Source organism: Hippoglossus stenolepis, chromosome 15, assembly GCF_022539355.2.
Source record: "Hippoglossus stenolepis isolate QCI-W04-F060 chromosome 15, HSTE1.2, whole genome shotgun sequence".
NCBI lineage: Eukaryota > Metazoa > Chordata > Actinopteri > Pleuronectiformes > Pleuronectidae > Hippoglossus > Hippoglossus stenolepis.
This window is the reverse complement of record NC_061497.1, coordinates 21,205,718-21,227,762: the sequence shown is the minus strand read 5'-3', so window position 1 is coordinate 21,227,762 and position 22,045 is coordinate 21,205,718. Positions and strand designations below refer to the sequence as shown.

The following is a 22,045-nucleotide window of genomic DNA, read 5'->3' as shown; positions in this document are numbered from 1 at the left end:
AAAAAAAAAGAAAAAAAAGAAGAGGAAAACTTCACACATAATTCTTCAAGCTTTTGTGGTTTGGAGTCCTGGTAGAAATGTACAGTGGTAAATAAATGTAGTTCCCCCAAATATTAAAAAAGATCATGACATACGGAGGCGTGGGTCGATTAGATATGGCTTGACGTTAGTGTTGTATAGATGCACTGCAGCCTCTTTTTGCATAGGTAAAAAAAGGCCATTAACACATTCTCAATCAGTTAGTTCAGTATAAAGCTCGAATGACCAAGAATATTATCCAAGGATTTTAAAATAACAGGGTCTAAGACTGTGTATGAAACAAACCCTGCAGAAATAATATCTTCTATTTAGTATTTGATATGAAGAAATATAATACTCAAAATTAAATGCCTTTAAGTCTAAGATAAATGTCATTATGCAACTGTGAATCCAAAGGTAATTGCTTTGCATGATATAGATATAAGATTAAGGTTTAAAACTAGCTTTATATGATTAAAACATGATGTAAATGTCTAAAAACATTAAAGTATGTACAGCCCTGTGTGAAGTGCATACAAATCTCCGGAGCCCTGGGGAAACTCAACACTTACTGAACTTCATCTTCTAAGTGTGTCACAGGAGTAATTACTCCCGATATCCTCAATTTATATGTGTTTATATCTGTATTATTTTTGCCCTGGTGAGCCCCCGCCCACCTTATTGCTCTGACCTTGACCCTGAGTTTGTCCCACGGCTTTTACCATGTCTCCAGCACCTATAGGAGAAAAGTAATCTTCAACACGTAGCAACGGTCAAAGACTGTCAGCGTTTCTGTGACAGCTGTGACGTTCCAAACAAAGACTGTGGATCCAGAAAATAAACTCTCAGCAGCATGAAGCCAAACTGACCCTCTGCAGAAGCAGGTAAAAATCCTCACATGCTCAGTTTATACTCGTAGTCTGAACTTCTGTAGGTTAGTCCAAATCTGATCCTGTTGACATATTGTGTGGTGCCTGGTCTATATTTTTCTGAAAGTGATTCTTTTGAGGTCTTTTCAGTATCCAGCATGGGGCATATTTTTTTGTGCCAAGCACCTCTTAATGGTTTCAAATGAAAATGAAGAATGGTTCCCCTCAGCTGAGACCTCTCGTCGGTGCCACCATTCTCCAACACAGGACGATATTTCCCCCTAACCCTTGAAAAAATGTCGAGAGTCCACGAGCGCAGCATCAATTCACGGGGATACAGTATGCATGCTGAGCAACAGTGGCTCTATTGAAGGGGATGGATACTGAAAACAAAAGAATCAGGACTATAAATCTGTGCTGGATGCTCCAGTGAGGAATGTGGGGTTGTTGCCGTGATGGCATGCAGTGTGGGAAACTACAAACACAATAAACAGGGCTGAAACCTTAACATTACATCACATTAATGGGTATTAACAACTGTAGCTGTTGTTAACTTCTCTAGTGTTGATGAGGCGACTTGTTCTCTTCATACTTTTTCCTGCCAATACTGCCTGAGTTCACACCCACCGATATTCCTAATCCCTCTTCTTTGATTAGTGAATGGATGAGATGGGAAAACTATCGGACACATAACAGAAAAACCATAAAAATAAATACAACCTGTTATAACAGCCACTCACACAAACACACACACACACACACACACACACTGTAACAGACCTTTCAAATCAGCAGAGGCTGTAAACACAGTAGGAGTAAGAGATAAGATGTCTGTCCATGGAAGCTCCTCTTCAGTTTTTTGGTGCTTTTTACTCCACGTTTTACTCTGAGTGAAGCAAACATGACCATGCTTCCGTGTTGAGGATGTAGACAGACGCAGGGTTGCACTCCAACAAGATCCAGGCTAGAGCCGAATCCCCCAAAAAAAAAACACCCCAGTCAGCAAACTTCAGTAGTTAGAGTTCGATCGGTGGAGAGGTCCATGTAGGCAGCAGATTTGTAACAGAGGAATTAAAAGTGTGCGGAAAATGCCCAGGAATTGTGGGACAACAGCAGGCAGTCCTGGTGTACTACAGTACAATGGTGGGGTTCGAAAAATGTTAAGTCAAACTAGTGCCTCTGTAGAAGTAGTTGCGTTAGTAGCTGAGTGTGCAGCTTGAGCGAGCAGTAGTGAACCGGATATCAATCGTCCTTAGAATTGTCAGTGACTGTGACCGCAGGAGACGGATCGGGACATCGGCTACGCTTGTACAGGCGGTAGCCTTTCCGGCAAAGCAGCACGAACCAGTAGACCTGTGGCGCCAGGATGCAGAAGTTGCCCAGGTTGGTCGACAGCGGCAGGTGGAAGGGCACGCTGTAGAGCGGGACTCCATAGTGGCGGCCGTACATCCAGTACATGTAGGGGAAGAGAGCGATGCGGCACATAAAGAAGGTGAACAGTACCATACCGCCATTGGCCTTGTGCAGCCAGCAGTTCTGGAGGGCAAGCTGGTGGAGGAGAAGAGGGAGGGACGGAGAGAGGATGTGGATGAAATCTTTAAAGTTGTGCCAGAAGACAAAAATACATTTTCCAGGTTCGAACCCTGTTACCAAGTTTCTCTTGGTTTCCCTTTTCCTGCAAGTGTTTTTATTATTATTACTATCAGTATTTATTACTGTTAACAAGCTAAACCTGAGCCAAAGTACAGCCGGATGATATAATGTAATGGTTTTATATCTCTGATACAAGTGAGAAATGTCTGGGCCTGTTACAAAGATCCTCATCTCATCGTTGGAGTGAAGCAATGTGAGGATCCTGGTGGACACAACAGGAATCCATACAGATCAACTCTGCTGTTGAGAGCAGTAAAAAGTGTCCGGCGGAGTTTCTGTTGATCGAATCCAAAGGAGGGCAGCGTTTTTTAAAAGACAGAAAAGAACAGTGCAGCTTTGCTCTGCTCTTTTTCTTTGCTGACACCAGATGTCAGTAAAGACCTGAAAGCTCACGCTCCACTGATTTCACTGGAGTACACACTAACACTCTTCTATTCTTAGATTGCTCCGTTTTCTAAGACACATTGCCTTTGACTATACAAACGCATGTGTGCTGGTCTGACTATAAGAAGCCTGGCCCACTGTATGTGTGGAACTAATGAAGGCAGGGACGCCAGTGGCTGGGTGAGGAGCCAGGGAGAGTAGGGAGAGGCCTTTTAGCTGAATGCTAACGATATGTTTTGTGATTGTTGTTATCTGGGATGAGCCGTGCATCTTAATAATCGATGCTACAGTGACAAGTTGCCTCCCAAATTTAATGGAGATGTGTTTTTGACGATGCAAGGCACAGCTGAGCAGAGACTTTAAAACAAAATGGATGAATAGAGAGTTATAACACTGCTGGATGGCTTAAAGGTCCAGTGTGTAAAATGTAGGTGAAAGGGATCTATAGGCAGAAACTGAATATGAAATAATCCTAGTGATGGTTTCACTAAACATCTAAATTGTACGAATTGTTGTCTTATTTACCGTAGAATAAGCTCTTTACATTTACATCTGGAGCGCATCTTCTCTACGGAGGCCGCCATGTTTTTTTTACAGTAGCCCAGACTGGACAAACTAAACGCCTTTTGAGTTTCTATGACAACTGAAGTCTTTATAAAAAAAAATTTAATAGAAAGTCAGTGTAATACACTTTCCCCAACTGTAATTAACTGGTGCATAGAGGTAAGTGTTGCAGTTAGTGGAGCCAATGACCTAGTCTGAAAATGGTTTTTGTTTTGGTGTGTACTTCAGGGCCTGAACATGATTTGAGGTAAAACGCTGCTACTGTCTGTAGCAAGCTAAGCGAGACATGCTAAAGCTGTGACAAGCTTTAGGACAAGGTAGAAAAAACTATTTATGCAGCTCTTGTGCCCCTTGGTTGCTTAGCTATTTTAGTAAATGATTGTCCAGCTTTGTGCTAACTGACCTGTCTGACAAAGTGATGGTGGCCCTTTACTCTTCATATTATCAAAACAGAGCTTTTACAGATTTTAAATAAATGAGGCACAGACATGACACTGGTATGGCTGCCTGGTCTGAGTCTGGTGAATGCACATGTGTATATTAGGTTGTGTCTCACCTGGATGAGTATCTTCCCCAGGGAGACAAAGGGAGTGCTGAGCTCTGTTAGAAACAAGCAGCCAATGAAGAAATCCCCCTGGTCCTTCCTGAAAAACTGGGAAACAGACAAACAGAGCGCAAGCAGTGTGAGCAAACAAACATGAGCATGGAGACAAACACAGCTGATGTTCAAGGACAACGCCGACACCTGTGACAGCAGAAGAGGCGACGACACTTGGAGAAAGATCAGGCTTTAAAAAGGTTTGTTCTGGTGAAGCCACAATCTTGATCTTCGAATTTGAGCAAAAACAAAAATATTTTATCTGCCATATTACAATTTGTCCCACCAGTTTCATTAGGAACCAAAACATGTACCATTTTCATTACAACATAACAGATCTGTAAGTTAGTGTTTTCTCCATTGTTTCCTTGTAGAGTCCTTGCAGCACAATCGGCCTTGGGCTCGCTCGGTCTCTCTCTTCCCTGCACGCTCGTGCAATTATCTATAAAGTTTTTACAGTCCACGCAGTCGGCCAGGCCTCAGTTTAACCAGCAGCTGTGTACATACTTGCAAGTGGCTTTCAATGCAGCTCCCTCACACGAGAACTTCCCTTTCAGTTTCTAGTCTGTGTACCTGTCACTCGGGCTCAGTTGCACGAGAGAGCGAACAGCGTGAGGTCGGTTTAGGGTTGCAAAGGGGCGGAAAATTTCCGGTAAATTTCCAGAAACTTTCCATTGGAAGTTAAGCTCGGGAATTTTGGGAATTTTGAAAAAAAAATGTTACTAATTGTAAAATATTTTTAAAGACGATTCCAATTGTTTAGCTAACTATTTATATCTCTGGCATTGCATTAGTGTTTTTTACAAGCTTTTTTCTCATCTTATTCTACAGAACAATGCCACGTGCACTATCTCATGTGTGGAGACATTTCACCCCAGCCAATGTAGAAGGAAAGGCTGTGTACATTTGCAAATACTGTGCAAAGACCTATGTTAAGAATGCCACAAAGATGCAGAAGCATATAGTCAAGTGCCCAAAGTTTCCTCAGGGCTCAAATCAGCTTATGACAAAACAAAATGTTTATATTTATGTCTGTATATGACAAGGTAAATACAGTTAGTATAAATTACCCACACAATTTCCAGTTTATTCCCGTTAATTCCCGTATATTCCCGTTAATTCCCATGGAAAGTTTCCAACTTTGAATATTCCCGGAATTTTGCAACCCTAGGTCGGTTTGCCAATAAATTCAGCCGATTTAAGTCTTTCCCAGATGTATTTGTATCGGCATTTATGTTTATAATATATTTCATTTCATTGTATTTGTCATTGTATATCAAGTCTCAATTACATTTCTATCAGAAAGGTTTAATGATGACATTTTATGAATCATTGACGTTATTTTCTAACGTGTGTATATCGCCCGATATATAACAGCATTAGGAATATTTTACTAATATCAGTATCAACATTGGTCCCCACAAATCCATATAACTTAATTTTGTCCTCAAAGCCGGGGCAATAACATCTGCATTAGGGAAAACCTTTGGTAGAGTCTATTATGATGACATTCAAACATTAGGATCAATGAAAGAACAATACCAATCCTCGAGTCTTTGTTTGAATTAAAAATTTGCTATAGACTCTTTGTGTGCATTTCTAAACCAGAGTCAACAGAGGTGTGGTAATCTCTTAGGAAAGATAGAAGTACAAATATGTACTGTACACATCCGCATGCGCTGACGCACTGATCATGTTTCAATCCTGAACTGAAGATGTTTTACTCGACCACAACTTCAGGATGGAATAAAAGCCCGATAGAGGTGGGCTGATGGGGCGGAGGAGGGAGCGATGTGTTCTACATTAGTAATGAGCTGAAGCTTTCAAATATTGACCAGTGGCGCAGTGCCGTGTGGCTAGAGAGACCGTCCTAGAATAGGTGAGGCGGTCTAGATGGATAAAGACACTCCAGACAAAAGACGAGCACTGTCCGGTAGTCTAGCTTACTGTGTGCTGATGATGAATAAAGCATGAGTGGCTCCAGACGTGGCCTTGCCATCTGCCCATGTAAGAATGACTTAGGCCACAGTGGGGAACACTACACCACCCCCGCGCCTTACCATCTACCTGGCTACCTCACCCTACCCCCACCTCCCACTGCCGTGTGGGTGTTACACCTGTATACGACTGTATCTCTGTTTGTGTTTCAGATGTAGTACAAAACACAAGTTAAGGTTTACACTACCCACATTACCCCCATGAATAGATATGCATCATCGCTAAACATCGCTGGCCTTTGCACTTTTCAACCGAAATCCTTTAAATCCCCACTTTTCCTGCAGCCACTGAGAACAATGGGTGTATATGAGGTTGCTTTTATCCCTCCAATGGGATTTCTTTAAAATTTTAACAACAACTGGTTGCAAATGTGCAAATTAAAAGAATTTACAACAAGATAATCATCGTTAGCCAGGAGCTAGAATGTTAACATGAACATAAACTACATATTGTGCTGTTAAAGCTCAGCACTATTGACAAGCTGTTGCTGCAACACCATTAAAACCTGTGTAGTAAAGTAAAATATATACGGAGCAGATGGTGACAGCTAACTACATGTAATTACAAGAGTCCAGACCCGCTTCTCGCAAACCAGCTACAACCCGACTCCCCCCAGTTACCTCCGGTGTATCCTTAAGTGTTCCCAGTTCAGTTGTGATATGTAATCCCTCAGGTGTCCTTGATCCACCTCAAGCTCTCCTCCTGGACAGTATTTCCCCTACCTACAGAGGCTGGCTACCAGAAGGTATCCTGATCCGATACCCGACCCACCTCAGCTGGTTCAGGATCAGTGGTTGAGGTCTGATATGACTACAGTGGAGTCCAACACTCTGGTGAAGGACACAATGTCCAAATGTTGTGACTATGGATTCATGATAAGACTTTTTCTTTCCTAATCTCTCTCTCAGTACCTGATTAAAGTGCTCTCTCTTCTTCTAAATACAGAACGTGACCTGCCCAACATGACCAGATGATTGTAACTTGTAGTACACACAGTGAGATGTATGATAACATTGACAAATAACTGTATGATATGTGGATACTCAGTACAGAGGCCTGCATCTATCTGACAGATGCAATCTGTGCATCTCTACTTGTGACCACATTCCGGGATTTGGTTCAGAGCTAAACTCTTTACTTCTGCTCAGGAGGTTATGGATCCACTTATCTGTTTGTTTGTCAGCAGGAACACATTAAAACATGGTCTTGGTGGACGGATGCAATCTCTGAGCTTTTATTAGATTCACTTCAGAATCATTTGCCAACTTACCAACCAACCTTCTTTCTTCCAACTATCATAGCATGAAAATACGGGTGAATGTTTAGTTATCCCAAAGTGCCAGGTCAGTTACGGGGCATTAACAATACCTGGAGCCTGAAACTGGAACATCTAAATGGAATTTTTAAATATCAATAAAAATGTTATTATTTAAAACTGTGCTTTTCCTACCATGTCTTGCCCAAATGCAAACTGTGTACTAAGCTGTCTGTAAAGAGTATTGAACTTATTAAAGTCATCTACACATAAAGGTTTGGTCTTTTCCTCCTCAGGCACAACACTGTTGTGTAACCGCTTGCTGGGTAAATCTACCAGCCCATGTATTACCCAGACAAACCGGTGTGGCAGAAAGCTGATGAGTGAGGGAACAAGAGGAGAAACAGAGGGAGGGGTGGTGAGTTTACAGAAAAGAGAGGATGGCTGCAGCCGAAGCTGAATAATGTAGAGTAATGTGATCTCATATTGCCGCTGACTGTTACCTCAAAACAAAGGGCCGGGTTTCACCTGCACCTGGCTTGCTAACCTGGGATAGGACTTGGAAAGGAGAGTTGGCATGTTACCTGCTGCTGTAAACTAAACAGGTTGAAGGCAGCCTGGAGCGAAAACTCTTGAATAACCGGATTTTATAGGTCCTCTAAGAAACCCGAACCACATTCAGGAAAAGGGCACAAACTTTCTCACATGAATTTACAGGAATTAACTTTGCTGCTATAAATGAGCAACGGGGAACTGAGGTTTAACAGTTCAGTGGGCTTATACTGTGGCCAGCTGTCAGGGGACAGTTGCAAACGACTTGGCTTCACTTTTCAGGAGCCGTCATGTCATTAATATTTATATTCAGTCTATAATATCAGCCATTACTCTACGATCGGACAGACGAGCACAGACATCTTTATCCAGTAAACTACTAATTTATTTCCATTCAGTGACGCTGATGATTCAGTGGAGTGAGCTCAATCTGAAGATTTCTTGTTGAGAGACATTTGTTTCTACACGTACCTAAAAGCCCCAATTAGTAGAATCTCTGAGCTACAGTCAGAAATCTGTGTGTCCTCTATGTTGTTGAGATGATCTGGTTGTGTCCATAATGCTGCGGTGAAATGACGGTGGATTAACATGCTAATGCATCTCTTGTTATGTATATTTGACGTTAATGCAAACCACTTTGCAAAGCATTAGACTCTTTCAAACCACATGCACTGCGTTCCCCTACACTACACCGCTGGATCTCGAAACTGATTTCAAAACAGGTTGAAACCTGAGTTGCAGAGACTCGAGAACTACTTGACAGTGAGCACCAGGTCTATTTTTTTTGTTTCCACTTAAACTATTAGGAAGTACTCATTAGGAGATAATGCAGTTTAAAGCAAGGATTGATTTAAAAAAAACAATGGACTACATTATAGCACACACTAATAATGCATTACTGGCAGTGGACAGATCAAAAGAGGACATGACGTATTATTTATGACAAGTGACTTTTAACTCTCCTGTTTAATTTTTGTACTGTACTGAAATAAACAAATGGCTGCTGCTTGGAACATAAGAAAGATATACCCAGAAACTTTAAAAGTCACTGCAGTATTCTTTGAAAATGGTAATATATAAACACACACACACACACACACACACACACACACACACACACACACACACACACACACACACACACACACACACACACACACACACACACACACACACACACACACACACACACACACACACGTATGTGTGTGTCTGTGTGGCTCCTGTATGATCCGAAATACAACAGGGCTGATTTTAACAATTGATTAATTATTAGTAATGGCCATTTAAATTTGCCAAACCACAAGCTAACATATTAAAAACCACTTGCTTGGTCTAAAAACCTAAAGATGTTCAGTTTATTACCATAGAAAGTAATAAAAACAGCAACATTCGCAGAAATCTAGTTATCAGATTAGTTCCTGTTGATCGGGAAACAGATTATTCTTCTATTTCAGCTCTCAAATTCTATAAACTGCTAAAACGGGTCACTTAATATCACCACTTAAACGAACTCCCAGTCACAAAAATAAAGAATTGGAATCACACACTGATCAACACCGTGACAGTTGTAGTTCTGCCCCAGTGAAGATTGTGATCTGTGATGCTAATGCGTTTAGCTCCAGGGCTGGATGAGGGTGACATCTGCCAGCAGCTAATTTAGCAAGCTAGAGATCCATCACTCCCAGAACGTCCTGAATTCATTCAGTTTCCGTGTCACTCACCAGTGTGACCGGCAGCAGGATGGTGAGCAGCGCGATGTGATGCAGCACCAGCAGGAACTCCCTGCGGACGAAGGAGTTCACCGTCTTCAGCGAGTGCTGCTTGTAGTCGTCGTGACCTTTGACTCGGAAACGGTGGTAGTGACTGAGGTACATGGCGAAGAGGTCGTACGTCATGTAGGGCACGCCGTACCAGATGACAAAGGATGTGGCCAGCCAGTGCCTGATAGAAGAAAAAAACAAATACATGAAAATATTCAACATCTGCACATTTGGGGATTTTAAACAAGACAAGAAGGATAAATGGGTAAAGTAAGATTTTATTAGAATCAAAGAGTAACCTAACGAAGAGGCTGACACTGCTGTTTGACTGACAACTGGCATTGGTAGAAAACGCTATGGTCACCATTGGTTTTCAAGCAAAAATTTAAAAAAAGGAAGAGGCCGTTAAGTTTTGCCCGAATTAATATTTGCGGTTGGGTCATGAACATCCGTGTGATGTACACGGGATGTCACAACGCCATGACTTTGCCATTTCCTGCCTTCGCACTGATCTCATGGCCTCACTGGAATCCAATTGACGGAGGCTGGCCATTGCGACAGAGAACTTTAATCCCCGCACACACACAAACCCTAATTTAACGTATGCCTTCGCCTTCCCACTCTCTCACATGCTTGCACGCAAAAGGCAGGCTTATGTACGTACAGTATAATAAACAGCTTGGATGGCTGCAGCTCACTAATGAGCACCGATTATGGTGATGGTTAATTATGTGGACAGAACGGAGTAAAGCTGCAGGGCAGAGCTGAGCTACTGACCCCCGACCTCTCGCTGGCTCCTTAAGGTCAGCGGATGGAGATTAAGAGAAGTAAGGCACAACAAACAGCTCGGGGAGGAATGAAGGCAACATGACTCAATGCTAGTGAATATACGTGCTCTGTTACAGGCAATGGAAAATTCATATGGGCTATTTCTGGAAGCACACAATAAAGAAACACTGCTCCAAATCATACCAATACACATCCTCTGGTTCGGCATAAGCTTGAGGTAAATTAGAATTTTGAGGAGCCCTTGAGCAAGACAGAAATAATACTCCCGGTTCATTTTATACTGTAGGATACAGCATGTGTTGTTTTGTTGGTATCAGGTAGTATTAGAGCATGAGTGTGGCAATGCTTCTTCTGTGTGTACTGTTGTTCCACGGTTTTAGGAACACCTCGCATTTATTATTTTAGCTTTGTGGCTTAGGACCAAGTGGCATCCTGCCGTAACCTCACCCATTGGTTTGTAAACTTGCCTCGAGTTTCGCTTTAGCACCATCTTGTTGTTTTTTTGTCACCAGAAGTGACCATATTTGGAGGAGCAGGGTGTGAACCCGAGGTTGAGGACACTGCACACCCAAAATAAAGGTTGGCTATAAATTCAAACATTTTGCACAGGAAAATCAAGCATTCATAACTACAGGAAGCCTGATGGGTCAAATTTGAAGCAGGGAGTTGGTCCATAAACAGTGACGTTGTTTAAAATGTTTCTCCTCATGTATCTTGGCCCATCCGAGTCAGTAGTTACCTTGGTAGTCAACCTGAATGTTCCTTTAAAGGGTTTTACCACTGGGATGGAGCCTTCCCTCTCAGCTGTATAAAACCCCTCCATTGTTTTCGCAGGATTTGCGGTTGTTCCGCGGCAACACCTTTGAAAATGCACTGCGGCTGAACCAGGGCTAAACGAATTGACAGATTGTGATGCATTAAGAGTATTCATGGTCTGACTCTGGAGCATGTGTCTGATAAGCTCCGTGCCGTTTGCACGTCATAGGACAGCAGAACTGAGCAGCATTGTGGAGGATTTAAGTCCTGTGGGTGAAGGGGAGCGGTGGTGGAGATTAACGGCCTGAAACTGGGCCTGCCCGGGTCTGGCCGCTGACTCAGTGGGATTAATAGGCTAGCATTAGCTTAGCGTCGTACACTTTCTGCACAGGGAGGCTAACGCTATGCTAACACTGTCACGCTGCCAGGTGGCTGATACGGAGGCAGGCAGGGCTTGGAAGGAGGCAGCTGAATAAGGGAAGTGGGAAGACACTGCTTGAAAAGATATGGAGAGAAAAAATACTTTGTGGAAATTAAGGAAGTTCATTTTTTTTTTTTTAAAACCAGACTATGGCGTATGACACATGACACAGCAGGAACCACTGTGCAGCACGTTCTAAATGGACAACGCTGCAGTTTTATGGAGTAAACATCTTTGACGTGAAGCAGTTTTTGTCATATTCTCAAACTGGCCATTTCAATAGCATTGACTTCAATGGCTTACTTGGGGGAAAGTACTGCAGTAGGGCGGTACAAGTGTTTATGCTTCTTCCAGGATATTTAACCCTGGATCATCATCGCATAGACGTACAAAATAACCCTTGTTTCCTCCCTTAAGCAGCCATTCTATATCTAGAGACAAAATGTCTACAAATCCTGCTGCAATTACTCAAGCAAATTGGTGCATGTCTTAAGATCGGTTTACTTCCAATTCACACAAGGAAGTGCAGTATTAGCACATACAGCAATACATTTATGTAGCGTGCGGGGGTGGAAACATGTGACCCTCACCATCTCTAAGTGGTTCTCTAAGAGGACAAAGCACCAGTAAATAACTTGCTAAACATGTGAGAAGATGCAGAACAATGCTAACAGTGCGTTTGCACACTTAGAGCTGAGGATAATCACATCGTCATAGTGGATAAATGTAGTGTAAGGGAATAAGAAACAATAATCAAAACAACAACCGTGTCAGGAAATCAGGGGATTCAGAGGCGTAAAGGTTCGCAGCACGAGTGGAAAGTTTCATGAAGCGGAACGGATGACATGGACTCTAACCTGTCGTTAATGACGTTGTCCCTGCATGATGTCACAATGATGACTCCTGCAGTTGTTGCCATGATGGCATGGATGGAGGACACCACTCTGAGAAAGAGACAGACACATAAAAAGACAGAGATAAAGAACATTGGTTAATCACATTGTGGATGGCTACGTTATGACACAAAATAAAAAGAGACTGGGGTTTATTTTGCGAGTACTTTCCTTTAGCATTGCATTGACTGCTAGCATGACACATTAAGACAAAGGTCTGTTGGCATTTGTGTCCCGAGCGGGAAACTGTAGTTGGTTGATGTAATTATAACAAAGCACCAGAACTGGCCGGTTTCCAGCATTCAAGCAACGCATACGCATTTAATTGAGCATTGATAATGCTGTTATTCATTAAGTATGATTATGACTCTTTGATGAAACACCGCAATCAAATCCAGATGTAGACTTTCAACATTTTAAAGCTGGGTGGCATTTAATGGGTTGTATCTTAGCTATGGGAAACAACAATTAAATCGACTCACTAACAAATATCGGAAAGGAATTGAAAGGTCACACTGGGCTAACCCAAGAAGTGATATTTGATTCGAAGGCTTGTTGACTAGCAGCTCAATCAACATCATGTTTTGAAAGGTGTCCCCTCAGGGGAACTACAACTTCAGTGAGCAGTCATTGGGATCAGCAGTGCTCAGCCTCGACTTGCCTCGTCTATAAACAGAACTGTGACATAGGAGAACTTGGTGTATCTCTATTTGAACTCTGTGAGGTGGCGTAAGGTATTGCATTCATAACATTCATATCTATCTTAAGACTATACTCACAAGGTATGAACTTCTGATCGGCCATCAGGCTGACTGTAACTTTACATGCTGAAGAAAACCGGATGTTATGTTCGGTGGCCATAGTGAAACTTGATTTATGTTGTGTCGTTAGAGGAATGCTGATTTTTTCCCTAATGTTGCAACAGAGGTTTTTTTGTCCATTATAAACGAGACATTGAATTATGTTACCAATTTGTTCAAACTATGAATGGCTGGTTTTTGCACAGACAAGCTCTCTCCCGGGCTGTTCTCCAGCTTGGCAGCACTGACAGTAAGCTGCTTTGAAATCAGAAAACATGTAATTTATTCCCCCAGCACTTGCTGCAGCCATAATAGACAGTCACCCCTTTAACACACCACAGTGTTTTGGTAAGATTTATAACTAAATGTTTCAGCGTTCAGGAATTACATCCCCACCCACGAAAAAATGAGTGGAGGGAGACACAGTTCATCTCTTGAGACTGCATTCTGCTGGGACAGTTACTCAGTCTTTTGTCTTTATGGATGTGAGGTTTGTGTGTTCTAGAAAGAAGACAAACTTCCAATTTCCACATTGTGTTATGATTTACAGACCTAGTACAGGATTAATACTGTACTTGTACAGTACAGCACACATTTGGGATAAGGAAGCTAAAATTAAAGTCAGAAATTGTGCTTTGTGATATTGGACACCATGAAGTTTGGGTAAGACGTTCATGGTCCTAGGCAACATGGTTGTGCTCCTCACAGAAACAAAGTTCTGGGTTTGAACCGGCCAGCCGACCTGAACTTTTCTGTCTTAAACTTTGCGTGGGGTTTCTCTGGGTAGTCAAGCATCCCCAGCTCCACCATAGGTGGGAATGAGAGCCTGGATGGTTGTATCTATACGTCAGACTTGTGATGGACTGGCGACCTGTTTAGGATGTAACCCATCTCTCATCCACTGTCCGCGGGGTCATGCTCCAGCTCCTCCACGACCCCCAAAGGATAAAGGATATGGATGGACTCATGGGTCCAATGAGTTCCTCTGTGCAGCCACCCTTAGGTAAGGCTATACCCTGACCAGCACAATCTCAAATATTGAGTGTATTTCCGTGAACTGTCCTCAGAGATTCAAACCTAATGTTTTTCTGTGAGGCCTTTTCTTCCAAGGCATCCAAATTCAAACCAAAATAAAATTGTGAGATTAGCAAAGTTTAAATGGCGCTTTATGCTCCCTAGTGGATGAATCCTTGTTATATATGGCAATCCACAAACTACCCTTTAGTTGCGCAACCTCGAACCGCGATATCTTGTATGCATGATAAGGCATGACACAAAATGATTTAATGTATTTTTTAGCAACTGCCATGAGGACAAATTTTATATGTCTTGTTCTATTACTATACAGATCTGAAAACAGCAACATTGTCAGTCCAATATTTCTCACTGTGGCGTTGCAGTGCAAGCTAGAGGTCGTGATTTTCACAATTTTAGCTCTACTCATGGATAATTACACCAGATCTAAAACGCAGTCGACCCACAAAGCAGGAGAGGACAGGAACTGGCAGCCGCAGCATGATACTTCATCAATTAACAGGCAGCTTAAGCCAAAAAGGGGCAGAATGTTTCCAGCAATTAACAAAACAATCTGTACCTGCCACAAAATATGAGATTTTCCCTGTGAGATGATGACGCATCATGTGATTTCTTAAAAGATCCGAGCCAATACTGCTGCAGAGCTCTAATTAAAGTGTATCCAGAATGTCATTGGGCCCAAAGAGTGTATTAGCAGGGTTGAACCTGCTGTCACCTCACAACAAAAATCCAATAGGAATGTGGCCATGACACCAACATTGGCAAGGCAACGCAACGCAGGCCGCATGACTAGCAACTAGCAACTGAGCCGGAAAATGCTAACTGGCCTCTCGCTCTCTCTCAGCCCTTCCCCTAAAAACTCCTTCCCGTGCCCCACACACATTGTACCCCCCCCTCGCTGCATGCTAGAGCTGTATGGTCGCATACTCTGTCACAAGACCCAGATTTTACACAGCCCATTCATTGTGTGTCCGTCAGTAAACCTCCACCCCCCCCCTCTCTGCTGATGAAAGGTTCAGGTTGACGGGGTGAGGAGCGTGCGGAGGGGAAAAAAGGAAGAATGCTTTGCAGCCTTGTTCGGCAATGTTGTCTTTTCTTTCCTGCTGTGTCAGGCCAGTGAACGACCTCAGTTTCCGACTGACTGTTACGTTAAACACGGACCGCTTGCTCTGTCACAGTGTCTGACAGTCAGGAGTTGTGCTTTTTTTCTCCCTCCCTGCTCCTCCAGTAAATGGGCTACGTAATCTGTAGTTCCACTGGCGCTGCAGCAGGGCGAAAAAAAAAAGAAAAGTGACAGCGGAGGCAAAAAAAAAAAGGCAACCGGGGTAAAGTGCATTTAATGATAAGATGAAACTCAACACTATCATCACTTATCAGTCGGATGCACTGTTCCTGAACCAGTTTGGTCGTAAATAACCAGTTTACCAATTAGACTAATTAACAAAAGGTGATCTACTTCTGTTCATCAATTCACGTGAAAATCCCACGCTTAAGCAAATGTGACTTGTATCTAAATTCGTTTAATATCTTAATATTGATATCTAATAAAACAAACACTTTGGACTTTGGGAAACGTTGAGCTGCTTTTTCCATTTTAACTTTTCATTTCATAACAGAAATCGACCAATAATGAAATTGACTAATAAAGCGATTACTTGCTGAAGCACCAAAGGTGGGGTAACTATAGACTATAGTATATGGTCATCATGAGGCAAACAACCTTAAAAAAAAACAAAAAAAACATATATATATATATATATATATATATAGGGAATGTACTTGATATTTGCTGTCACATCTAGTAAACATCCATCCTTCACACTGTTCTTATATAACTGACAGTAAAACAATACAGCCTCATGTAACTGGATTTCTATAGGATAAATAGTATAGGTGAGAGATGTGGACTGAACTCTAGTTATGTTTAAGGCTTTAATGTTGGAACTCTTGTATTGGACTGCACCATATTATCAAGTACATCTTTAATGCATGAGACAGGCAAAATGTTAGGAACTGATCACATGCATTTGTTCTAGTTAACGGTTATTTTACTGTGTTCTTGTATAATTATATTAGATCTATATCAACGTTCAGTATTTGGCAGCTGGTCATTTAAGCCTCATTGAATGAGTAAAATGTACATTACAGGCTGCACATTCAGAAAATGCATTAAGAGCACCACTGTTGTATGAAAAAAAAGGAAAACAGTAACTGTGGCCTTCAGCCTCTAAAGCTGGTGATGTGGAGCATTACGACGTCAAGTCAAGTAGGTCAAGGATGCATCTGATACTATATGATAATAGCATTAGATTGGCGACGAACTGTCGTTATCAAAGTACATTGTGAAACACGTACTGTATGTTTCAGCATGTGCTAAACATCATGTGTTAACGGAGTAATGTGACCCGTCCTTGACATTATTAGTCAGTGCAATTATAATGTGGTAGAACAAATGACAGTGAATGAATCTCTTGTGTGTTTTAACAAACAGTGAAGCACTGGCATGCTAACATGCTAACACAAAGTTAGCAGCACAGTGATCATGGGGCTTTGAGTACAAATTAGGATAAGGTATTAAACAATTAGGGCAATAATCCACCATTGTTTTATATTTATTGAAACGAATTATTAAAAGTCAAATTCTAAAAACATGAATATCTTTAGGTTTTTGACAGTATTTTTCTTTCAGGCCCACTATTACAAGAAAACTTCATTTATCAGCTATTTGATGCAATAACAACGGGCTGAGATGTCATGATTGACAGCCAAGACTGGCTCTTGATTGGTCAAGCATGTGTGTTGGATTGACCTTTAAACTGCGGACCCACGCCATGATCACTACTACGCAGACACAAGCAACTCGAAAGATGCCAAAATGCAAGATGGCGGCAGCAATATCCAAGATATTTTGGCTTCCAAGCTTCTTCACCTTTATTAAACTTGAGGAAGGGGGTTATATTGTGATTTTACTTGGTGACATACTTAACAAGATGGTCTTTGTGCAAGGCAGTGGAAGCCAGATTCATTATTTTATTACTGATAATTGTTGAGTTCATTGTCGGACCCTTTAAAAAATCGTCGTAACACAAACACAAACCTACTGAGGCTGCTCCCACAAAATTCAGAGACCCGATGCAAGCTGTGGGATCTGTGCGGCGGAGTGGACCACAGTAGATATCAGGGGCTGGTTTAGTGGTGGGGAACAAGCAGCATGACATCCCCTGAGGCAGAGACGCTTGTAAGAACAACGTTTTCCATCTGATGAGCATTCGTAAATTAGTAGAAGCGTTATTCAGGGGTCGGGCTCTGTGCTTTCCAGTGCATAGCTAACTCAGCAGTCGGCTCTGACCAGAGCTCAGAGGCGGATTAGCAAGAGCGACAGCGTACAAATGAGCATTGAACTGAGCTGTGCACAAGTGGGCAGGCCACACTGGCACACAAAGACACACTATATTAAATATTACCACTGTGTAGCCCGATACCCTTGAGATATACAGTTACAAAAGAGAAGATGCACGTGAATTGAGTGTTTGTTTGTTTTTGATTTACACAGATTAACTGTGTTTTTGTTTGACTCAAATCCAAAGTTTGTTCATCTGCAACTAAAATGTCACTTCGGATGTGGAGCAGTGACGTGTCCCCTGGTGGATGCATGGTTATGACGGTGTCACATTTTGTCTCGGGAGGATATGAACCATGGAAAGTAGAAGAGTAGTAGAGTATTCTCACACACGTTGTTCCGTGCAAAGACCGAATGGATTTCACTCACACGGACATTGAGAAAACTGTACTTCTTGTTTCATGTTTATCAGGACTCACTGTGCTTTGGTATTTTACAGTCCATGTTATCATGAATGCATTCCTGTGTTATCACAGGGACACATATTTGCAAATCATCCTTGTAAAGGAAAAACAACAGTGATAAATCAAAAGCAAACAAATATATGATACATTTAAAGTGATAACATATCAAGTAGATGAAATAAAAACACTGGTATTGGTTTATTTATACTCATACTGTGTTTGCTCACTGATCTATAACAAACTCTAAGTTTGTTCACCTCCAACTAAAATGTCTCTACTTGTGTGGAGCAGTGACGAGTCCCCTGGTTGTAATTGTAGTATTTGCAAATACTAGATCAACTTCTTTCACATGGAGACTAATAAAACTGTACTTCTTCTACCATGTTTACCAGGACTCACTGTGCATTTATGCTCAGATATTTTAAAGTAAACATTATTATGAATGCATTCCCATATTATCACAGGGATATTTGCAAGTCATGCTTATAAAAAGGGAAAAAACCCCACTTATAAATCAAAAGCACACAAATATCTAATACTTTTAAAATAATAAAAATATCAAGTAGATGAAATAAAAAATACAGTTTTATTTTTTATATATACTGTGTTTGTTCACTGATAATGAACCAAAAAGTTTGTTCACCTCTAACTAAAATGTCTCGATCTACGTGGTGGAGACGAGTTATCTGAGAGACGCAGGGTTCAGTTGTGGTTTTTCAGTAATTGCAGTATCTGCAACGTACCATGCAAGTACCACCAAATCAATTTCACTCACACGAACACTGATAAAGCTGTATTTGCTGTAGTATTGTTCAATCCCTGTTATCATGACTGCATTCTCACAGTATCACAGGGACACATATCTGCAAATCATCCTTGTGAAGGGGGAAACAACACTGATCAATCAAAAAGGACACACAAATATATAAATAACACATTTAAAGTAATAAAACATCAAGTAGGTGAAATAAAAACACTGGTATTGTGTTTTATTGTTATTTATACTGCGTCTGTTCCATGATAATAAACCCAAAGTTGGTTGATCTCTAAGCTAAATGTGTCTCTGTGCATGTGGAGCAGTGACGAGGACTGTGCTGGACGCAGGGTTGTAGTTTCTCAATTACATGCAAGGTTGGCAATTGCAGTATTTGCAACGTACCGTGCAAGTACTAAATACATTATTACTCACATCTACACTGATAATACTGTGCCTGCTCTAGTATTTTTCAGAGGTAACCCCCCCCACCACCCTCCGTTATATCATGCCTGTATTCCTACAGTATCCCAGGGACACATATCTGCAAATCATCCTTGTAAGAAATGAAACAAACGCGGATGAAATCAAAATCCCGGGGAATCGATCCTCCATCCGAAGTCGTAAAAGGCCCGAGGAGGTGAAACAGAAGCAGCGGCACTGCGGCTAAACGCGGACCAGCAGCCGGTGCGGTGCGGCGCGGTGCGGTGCGGTGCGTTGAAACGGCAGAAAAACACCGCACACACGAAACAAGCTAACGGGAGCGAGCGGGGCACCGTTACTAGCTTAAAGCCCCCCGATGCTATAACGGAGCTCGGCTACGGAGGGAGAGAGAGAGAGAGAGGGGGAGATGAACGCGGCTTTACCTCTCGCTGACCAGCACCGCGTCGGCCTCGCTCCAGTGCCGGAACACGCAGGGCAGCAGCCGCCTGAAGGCGAGGAACAGCCCGGGGAACACCACGGCGCCACACGCTAGAACTTGCAACATCCTGCCGGTCGCTCTGGCGCTTCCAACCGCGGCCCGGAGACGAGACTGGCTCCCTGCGGCCGCTCCGCGACTTCCAGCGGGTCACACGCCGCGCTGGGGCATGCTCACAAGGCCGGGGTTCGGTGCTTCTTCACCGGGGAAACAGTCCGACATCCAGACCCGAGCAGCACACACTCGTGCATGGATTCTCTCTCTCACACACACACACACAGACACACACACGCACTGTCCAGCTAGCGGTGAGGGGACACACGTAACTTCCGGTGGGGACTGTCACAGTAAAAGTCCTGACCCGGCGCCGGAACCACTTGAGTTTTTCACAGCGGGGGAAATAAAAGGCAGATTCGATGCTCTTATTTTGAAGGTCAAAACTTTACCCAGGTCATTTGGATCATGAACAAATTAAAATAAATAGTTTGTCTTTTATTCTTAATTAAACAAATTGTCTTTTATTCTAAATTTTAATAATTAGTTTGTCTTTTATTCTACATTTAAATCAATAGTTTTTGTCTTTTATTCTGAGTTTTATTTTACGACAAACTTACTTTTACATGTAAATGTTAATAATAAATCAATTGTAATAGTATGAATGATGGTAAAAATAATAAAAATAAGGATAGTGGCATAATGATAAAATGATATAATTATAATAATGATGACAATAAAAAATGACATCATAATAATAAAATATAATAACTTTATATAGCACCTTTCAAGGTACCCAAGGACACTTTACAGGTTAAGGAAAGCATATAAAGTAATAAATAAATAAAAATAAGCCAAGTGAAAATAATGCTACAATGATAGGAAGTACATTCAATCAAGTACTAAAATTTGAGGTACTTGTACTTCTAGTATCACCAATTGGTGACACTTCACACTTTTACTCGACTACATTTTAATTATTGTAGTCAAATATATAAGTAAAGCTGAAGTGGGTAGTTCATTTGACCTTTGAGTCATTTTACATGGAAAAAAATGCCAAACCTTTGATGGTTCCGGCTTTTCAAACGTGATAACTTGCTGCTTCTCATCTTAAATAATTTGAATGATTACTGATTGAACAATTAAACTATTGAGAAAATACTAAAATTAATCCATAACATAAAATAATAATTAATCCTATAAAGAACCATTCACAGAAAATACTTTTACATATCAAAGCAAATATTAAGCAAACACATATAAAGCAATAATAATCAAGGAGTACTTTTACTTTTAATGCTGGAAATATTTTGTTGATTACTCTTACATAGGTTTAATTTAGTATTTTTTCATATTTTGCAAACTCAATACAGGCTTAATATCATCTTATAAAATCTATAAAATGTGAGCAAATATAAGCCTTTATGCAGTGACTCTGTGAAATATGATCATTTACTTGGAGAAAAACTAGAAGAAAAACCCAGTTTGTGGTGAATGTGATAAAGACAATGAGCAGCAGCAGGAAGTGGGGTTTATGTTTACTGCTGGAAATGACCAGATGGCAGAATAAAGTCTGAAACAAACAGTAAATGTGTCCAAAAGGGGCTGAGTGGTGAAAACATGGCCACTGTTGAACCCACACAGTCTCAATGGGCCTGTCTGTGGTCTGTCTGTGCTCAACTGAGACTATCAGCCCTCAGATCTTGCTATCAGCTGTAAAGTAAGCACTCCTTTCAAAGTCAATTGACCCGGCTTCACTGGTCTTGATGAGGAGTGTCTGATGGCCGCCTTGCTTCGAGATTCACCAACATGTGACAGGACATGTAAGTTACACCAACACACAGCAAACTGCTCTCAACACTATGGATTTTCTAAACATCAGGGTCATCATGTTTTCTTTTCACTTTATTTTTATTAGTTTAGTATTTTAAGATGACACACTTGGGTTAGCAGTGCAACAACAGGTTTATGGTATTTCGATGAATGACTGATGATGCGCACTGTTAGTTCATTAAAGACTGAGAGTAGGTTTTATAGACTTACATTACATTTTGATGGACCAGAACAAAGCTGCCAGACACATATTTCTGCCATGAAGTTCTGTCTTATTGCTTTACAAAGTCCTTTTAACTCACATGTTCAAGAGCTTCTATTTGTTGTGTCCTATTTTCCCCCCTAAATTTTATAACTGATTAATCCGGTTATTATTTCCTTAGTTAATTATTG

The 22,045-nt window shown here is 41.5% G+C and overlaps 1 protein-coding gene across 1 annotated transcript; it reads right to left on the bottom strand.

Annotated features, from left to right (window-relative positions):
* Window positions 1-1,868: 1,868 nt before the first annotated feature.
* On the bottom strand, window positions 1,869-20,152 carry tlcd3a (TLC domain containing 3A). The gene is made up of 5 exons (XM_035178089.2): window positions 19,773-20,152; window positions 12,478-12,564; window positions 9,616-9,835; window positions 4,045-4,140; window positions 1,869-2,435 (listed from the first exon to the last, which is right to left on the bottom strand). The coding sequence occupies exons 1-5, from the start codon at window positions 19,892-19,894 to the stop codon at window positions 2,130-2,132; spliced, it is 831 nt and encodes a 276-aa protein (XP_035033980.1). The 5' UTR covers window positions 19,895-20,152; the 3' UTR covers window positions 1,869-2,129.
* Window positions 20,153-22,045: the final 1,893 nt, after the last annotated feature.